General features: G+C 37.4%; 1 protein-coding gene across 1 annotated transcript; it reads right to left on the bottom strand.

The window, feature by feature from the left end:
- Positions 1 to 2,323: 2,323 nt before the first annotated feature.
- On the bottom strand, positions 2,324 to 3,289 carry LOC113448816 (olfactory receptor 5AR1-like). Its single transcript, XM_026719624.2, has one exon. The coding sequence runs from the start codon at positions 3,269 to 3,271 to the stop codon at positions 2,324 to 2,326; it is 948 nt and encodes a 315-aa protein (XP_026575409.2). The 5' UTR covers positions 3,272 to 3,289.
- Positions 3,290 to 7,864: the final 4,575 nt, after the last annotated feature.

Here is a 7,864-nt window from a genome sequence, read left to right as displayed (position 1 = left end):
TTTGTATTTTTATCTAATCTCTTTATAAATGACATTGAAAGTTCTAACTGCTTGGCATTTTTTCCCTAAATACTTATACATTTGATGCAAGAACTTTGAAGAATTTAAAGAATTTAAGAATCATAACATTTTCTATGATGTTTGAAAATTCTAATGTGATGGTCTCCTTTAGAATGTCTCTTGGCTCACAGAGTCTTACTTTTAGTACACTTTGAGGGGTGGGATTCTACCAGTTCGCACCTATTTGCTAGAACCAGTTGTTAACATTCTATGCAGTTCAGAGAACCGGTTGTTGGAAGAAATTACTAGCCTAATCCTGTAAGGAAGGCAGGAAGGAAACATTCTGGTGTTGCTTACAGAAACTGCCTCTCCGTTAACCCTTATTACATTCTTGGTAGGACTAGTCTTCCTGTCTCAGGAACGTCTCTGGAGTTTTTTCCCCCTCCTTTGCTGGTTCTTTGCTTGTGTGGAGTGACATTCAAAGTTACAATGGCACTGAAAAAAAGTGACTTATGACCATTTTTCACACTTACAACTGTTGCAGCATTTCCAGTCATGAGAGGCCAGGCAAGAAGATGCATGCCTCGATATGAGTGATATTGAGTTGGCCATACCCAGCCAATAACATGACCACCAAGCCATGTCCACCCAGTCACATGACCACCAAGCCACACCCACCAATTAAGCCAAGGCCACAGAACCGGTTGTTAAAAAAATTGACTTTGGCTTTGACTCATTAACACACATATTCACACATATTTATGTATGATTTATAAATTTAGCCTGGTGAAACAATCTAAAAAGAAAATTAGAATAACCAGGGTAAGTCTTATAGCTATGGCATCCTCTTCATTTCCATAAACTTGTATGTAATGCAGCGATTGATTATTGCATAAGATTTCATATTTATGAAATATACATTTTTAAAAAGACACACTATTCCTCAGATACAAATTTTATTTATTTTTAAATTTATTTACTTATTATTTGATATTTATTCCACCTTTATTATTGTTTACACATAACTCAAAGTGGTGAACATATCTAATTCTGCTTTCTCTTCCTATTTTCACTATAACAACAGAATAGAATAAGTAGAATTCTTTTATTGGCCAAATGTGATTGGACACACAAGGAATTTGTGCTGGTGCAAATACTCTCAGTATACATAAAAGAAAAGATACATTCATCAAGAATCATAAGGTACAATACTTAATAATAGTTATAGGTTACAATAAGCAATCAAATCATACTAGTAAACAGTCCATATAAATCATAAGGATACAAGCGACAAAGTTACAGTCGTACAGTCACAAGAGGGAGCGGATGGGTGATAAGCAGTGATGAGAAGATTAATAGTAATAGTAGTGCAGACTTTGTAAATAGTTGGACAGTGTTGAGGGAATTATTTGTTTAGCAGAGTGATGGTGTTCGGGAAAAAACTTACTTGTGTCTAGTTGCCCCTACAATCTAAGCAGGGTTGGATAGCTGATCTGATCTGTTTCATACTCAGCTGTGGCAAAGTTAATTTTTATTATTTATTTTTTAAAGATATTGTGGCTCTATTTCCCCCCCAGCTCCTGAATATTACCTTCTGTAAGGGAAATGTTGGCTGGAGGGCTTTGCATTTCTAAACAAAACAGGAGAGTAACATTAGTCAGTTTTCCTTTTCTTCTTGGCATTGTCTTGTCACTAAGACCTGGAACTTTTTTCAGACTTTTTTAAAAATTTATTTTCTTGGGGTTTCTGGATTCATAGAAGTGAAGACAAATAACCTCTTTGGGGAACAAGTATGCTGCAAAAAGGAAATGTCATCGTATGGCTATTCTGTATATAATTGTAATTAACCATATATTAATTTCAGTGGGAAGTAAGCATGACTAACTTGTCCTTAATATTGTAGTTGGGTTTGGGTACCAAGTGATAATATATTATCTACTAGCCTTGAAACAATTGTTTACATAGCCCCTTATTCAACTTTAAAATGAAACCAGAATAAATTTGTTCTTTTTCAAAGGTAAAGCATTTGGAAATCAGTTGATATTAATTCTTATTTGGAGGTTGTTGTTCTGACTGGAGTGAAATATACATATATTTAACAGCAACATAACAGGAGATAGGTTTATTGTTTTAAGTCTAATGTTACCCTTAGAAACCACATGATGAAGCCAAGTTTTCCTACATCAAATGCTTGATTTTCATGGTGAAAAAACCCCCATCGTTTGCTTTTCAACTAAAAAACTGTAGATTCCTACATAGAACCTTACATACAACAAACAAGCACCGTGACATTTTTAATTTAGCTCCTTAAACTGAGAGGTGGTTATTTATGGAATAATTTTTTTTTGCTGATAACTCTTCTAAATGCTTCCTTCACATCTCTGTTTCTTAGGCTATAAATCAAGGGGTTCAGCATAGGGATGACAACAGTGTAGAACACAGAGGCCCACTTATCTTGAGTTAAGGAGTAGCTGGATGGCGGCCTCAAATACATAAACATCACTGTCCCATAAAAGAGTGTGACCCCAATGAGATGAGAGGTACAGGTAGAGAAGGCTTTGAGCCTGCCTTCAGCAGAGCGGATTCTCAAGATGGCAGCAAAGATGAAGACATAAGAAATGAGGATGATGATGAGGGTGCTGAATTCGATGAATCCACAAAGGCTGAAGAGGAGGATCTCGCTGACATAAGTGTCAGAGCAAGACAATGCCAGGAGTGGAGGAATCTCACAGAAGAAATGATTGATGACATTAGACCCACAGTAATCTAAGCTGAAAGTCAGACTAGTGTGGGATGCCAAGCTTATAAGACCCATTACATAGGAACCAATCACTAACACCAAACAGACTTGTTTTGACATGATTGTGCTGTAATGGAGAGGATGACAAATGGCCACATAACGATCATAAGCCATGGCTGCCAAGACATAACACTCAGCATCCACAAAACCCACAAAAAAGGCAAACTGTGTGGCACAGCTGGAGAAGGAGATGACTTTATGTCGTCGCAAGAAGTCAGCCAGCATACGTGGGGCAATGGCTGTTGAATAACCAAGGTCTACCAAAGAAAGGTGGCAAAGGAAAAAATACATGGGGCTGTGGAGCTGTCCATCAAGCAGAATCAGGAGAATCATGCCCACATTTCCTATCACATTTGCCAAGTAAATGGTTAAGAACACTACAAAGAGGGCAATTTCTAGGTACGGATTATCTGTGAATCCCAGGAAAATGAACTCTGTCACCTGTGTGCGGTTGTATCCAGCCATCTTCATGGAGGGAGAAGGAGAGGTGATGAGCTTTGGAAGTGAAATAAAAAACCTAGCTCAGGAAAAGAAAAACTATTCTAGACTCAACAAAAATAGAGCAAGAAGCTTTTCCAATGCTGGGCAGAGATGCCAATAGTCCTTCATCTGTGTCCCCCTTTAGTTCCTTCAGTTGATGGGATCCTCAGAAGCAGCACAATTTGATTCATTCTATGCTACTGTATTGAGAAAAGAAAGCCGTTCTTTATTAACCTTGAGCCAGTGAGAATCGAACCGCTTGAAGTTATCTCTATGTTGCATGTAAATGCACATATACAATGTCTGACTGGGGAAAAAAGACAGAGGAAGGCAATAAGTATACCAAGGAGCCCTGCCCGTGGTTCTTACTGGTGTGATTACCTGACCATCAGAGATTAAGTGTAGTTTTTCTCTGCTATTACCAACAAGAACCAGCAACCAATTGCCTTCCAAGCAGCTAATTACTCTGAGCAGGAGGTCAGTAGGAAAGTGCACTGTCCACTTTTCCTGCTGGCCAGCTATCCGTGCTTGATGAACTGATTGGCAGAGAACTGGTCACTGGATCCCTCCTATGAAATGACATTTGGAAAAAAGAATCTGAAATAAAATCATTGGGCGTATGAGGGAAACATGTCATTTCTCTCCCCTCCTTGCAAAACTATTTCAAAAACTATTTCAAAGAACTCAGTTGCTGGAAAGAAGAGTTGCCACCTCTCTCCTTATGGCAGCCCATGAACTTTTTGTCGTCTTTTTTTTTGAAACCAGATTGAGACCACACCAGTGCTCTCCATCATTATGGGATGCTCTGCAAATACTTGTGCATGCACACCTCAGTGCATACTCATGGTCCTCAAGATGTCCGATTGCGTCTGGTGGGTATCTGCTGGATTGAAAATATGCTCATTCATGTTATCAACAGTTAATGGTAGTTACAGTATAGTTTGTCTGAAAAGATGCTCTGGAGGTTGTTCTTTTTAATTCTATTTCTTATTTGATTTCTAGACAATAACCAACTTTTTTTGTGTATATTCACTGCACTCTGGAAACAATAAGATACACAAATGGGGGCAGAATAAAGATTATTTCGAATCCCATATGGACACATTCTCCAATATGTAGTATGCTTTAGAGCCATGAAATAGTCCTTTGATCCAGATTGATGTCACATGACTTAATGATAACAGTTGATAACAGTTCACTAATGCAGCTGTTTTTGACTAGATTTTCCAATTAATCTTGATTTCCATTACTATATGAATAGTTTGTGACACTGCCCAGGTGGACTAATCTCAGTTAAGATATACCATGTTTTCCCAGTGAGGCTTCTGCTCTATGCACTTAATTCTTTCATTCTGTCTGTTCGTCAGATAGAACCATGCACGCAGGTCAGCAAAATAATAACAATAGCTATAATACCCGGCCTCACTTTCTCTAAAACTATATCCTACCTGAAAATTATGGTAGGAATCTTCATGCTGTATTTGGATTAGTCAGGTACCACTTAGGATACTCAGAGAAGATGTCAAACAGGATGCTCAGAAGATGATCAGCCCATCCTTTGTTGTTTTCATGTGCTTCAATTATTCAGACAGACATATTGGAGGTATTTATGTGTCTACCTCAAAGCCCCAGACATCTAATTCAAGTGTTGCATTGCTAGAGGAAGCCATTAAAAACACATTTCTCAAAGGACTTCTATTTTTTCCAAGTTAATTAAAGAGATTCACTATCTCTTGAAATTTTGCCCCAGTAAAAACATTGTTAGGTGGGCATAAAAGTCATTTGCAATTGACACCATCCCACCAAATCAATACCCAATACAATGTACCATCTTTCTTAGAAGACGCTGTCAGGATTATTTATCTGTCAACATATATAATACATCTGTATAACAAGTTACATTGATTTGTTATGGGGACAATTATATTTAACCAAACAAGAATACATGTATTTATTAACACCATTCATGTTTAGATTATTTTCTTGATCTCTTGATCCAGAACTGATTTATTTGAAAAGTAGTGTATTGACTTAACTATAATTCCTGATCATGTTCCAATAATAATAATAATATCATGCTTCGATACATGGACATTAATTTTAGAAAGAAATGGGTTTTTTTTTAGATTCATAATTGTTAGATGATGCTTGATAATCAAGGAAAAATGGTATTGATTTTTTAAAAACAAATGGAGAACTGACCAATTGTAAGAGCAAAGACACCACTGTAAGATAGAACTCTTCAAGGAAACTGGGAATTTCAAGCAAGGTCACTGGGAAAGCAGGAAGAAGATTATCTCTTCTCTCCCTGAACCTGCTGAAGAGCAGCAATTCTCCTTGGTATTTAGCTGCAAAGGAGCAATTTTTTGCTCTCTACTATCCACTGAAAAACTGATCAGTTAACACAAGAAAAAAAATGGGTGGGTTTTCTGTTGAGTTCCTTGAGAATTCATCAGTCTTCAAATCTCTGTTTAAGCTGTGAAGCTTTTCTTTTGCCATCTATTATTTAAAGCCAAGGCTAGAATATTGGACAGAAAGTCTCACTTCAGAGGAAGCATTATCTTTATCTGGAGAAGATCAAGAATTTGGATTGTTTTATTATGGTTCACTTGTTACAGCGTGAAATATTGACATTCAGAAGGTTGTAGGAATCCTCCTTTTTTAAAATGCTCTGCTTCAAAGATGCTGAAAGAGACAAAAGCCCATCCATGTTTTTTTAATCTTTCCTCTAGGGAAAATTTGAAGCCGAAGTACAAACATATTTCAGTTTACATAAATGGTTTACATGACTGATAATCCTAACTGTGTCTGAAAATATAATTCCAGAAAAGGCTTCATACATATATTTCTACTTCATTTATGTGTATCTTTTACTTAAGATGTAATGTAGTCGGATAGGCATGCTGTATTTTTCTTGAATGAATAACTATAATTTTTACCAACTGACTGACTGATTTTGTGTTCTGTTTCAGAGAAGATGAGCTTATGAAAAGGCTTTTGTAAACAAGCAGGCTAGAGCTGGCCTAAGGCTTTAGCTAATGTGCTAAACTGCTTTTAGCTAATGTGTGATCTAAGGTCACCTATGCTTATGTAAATAGGCACTATTAATGCAGTACTTAGTCATATCCAAAATGGCATATGACCTCTGAGACTATTTCCTACTTCCTTTATTTGGTGTTTCATTCCAAGAGCCACGGTGGCACAGTGGTTAGAGTGCAGTACTGCAAGTTACTTCTGCTGCCTGCTGGCTGCCTGCAATTGGGCAGTTCAAATCTTACCAGACTCAAGGTTGACACAGCCTTCCATCCTTCCAAGGAGGGTAAAATGAGGATCCAAATTGTTAGGGGCAATAAGCTGACTCTGTAAACCATTTAGAAAGGGCTGTAAAGCACTGTAATAAGTCTAAGTGGATCTAAGCAAGTCTAAGCAATCTAAGCAAGTCTAAGCAATTGCTATTGCTATTCCAGGCCTGAATTTGACACTCATCAAATCAATTATAATTTCCTCTAAGATAAGCTAATTCACTTTGCACTCAATCACAATCCATCAGCCACTTACCCGCAAAACATTATAAGCAGCCATATTGGGGGTTGGGAGGAAGGGGATTATAAATAGTAATGTATTGATGTTTTTATCAAGTGTCTATTTCCTTTTAAAGGGAAGGTGATTAGCATTAATTAAAATACTTAGATAACTAGTATCAACACCAGTGAAAGAGGTATATTGGTAGCAGTTGGGAACAAGAAAAGGGCTTTCATGCTGGGGGCCTTCCCACTGACAGCTGGTAGCCACCCACAGGAAGCAAAATCTTGGATTTTGGCTTGATTAAGTAGGGCTCTTATACTATTCTTAAAGTAATTCAGGGCATAATCAATATCAGTATGTTGACTCACTCCCAATGACATGCCCTGCCTGTTGTGATTGTATTGGTTGGCTTGCTTCTCATAGTGGTGCATATATTTAGAGATAGCTGGAAGCCCTTTATGAAGCAGCCACATGATCCCAGAATAAGGAATAGCTGCATTAACAATTTGAAAAGAGGTACTTCAGGTATTGTTTGAAGGTTCTGCCCTGTGGTCATGGTGAGTATTCATTCATGGCTAAAAAGAGGCTATCTCAGCAGAAGCAGCATTCTTGGTTATTTCCTTTCTCTAAGTAGCTCTACTATTTAAAAAAAATCACTTGAGGAGGAAAGGGTAGGATAGTCTTTATGCCAACTTCCTTCTATAAGCAATCACCCACCCCATTATTCCTGTACGTCATTTTTGCACCATTTGCTCCATCTGTCAGGAACAGGCAAATACATTATGTGAAGAGGTTGGTTTATTTTAGAAGTTCATGGGAAGAAGAGAAAATGGTATCTTCTCTAACATCCAGTTCCACTCTGCAATTGGGTACACATAGCCATAATGCAGTTTAGTTGGTTTGGACTTAATAAATTAGAAAAATCCAACATTGATTTATTTAGCAAATTCATATAGCCACCCAACTCAGGGTAGCATACAACAATAAAAATCCACAGTTAAAAACCCACAATTTATTATAATCCCCACTCTCACACCCTATGATGGTGCCAACAAAATC

The sequence above is a fragment of the Pseudonaja textilis genome, chromosome 1 (assembly GCF_049901715.1).
Source record: "Pseudonaja textilis isolate UNSWEBS1 chromosome 1, rPseTex1.2, whole genome shotgun sequence".
In the NCBI taxonomy this organism is placed as follows: Eukaryota; Metazoa; Chordata; class Lepidosauria; order Squamata; family Elapidae; genus Pseudonaja; species Pseudonaja textilis.
This window is presented reverse-complemented; position numbering and strand designations above follow the sequence as displayed.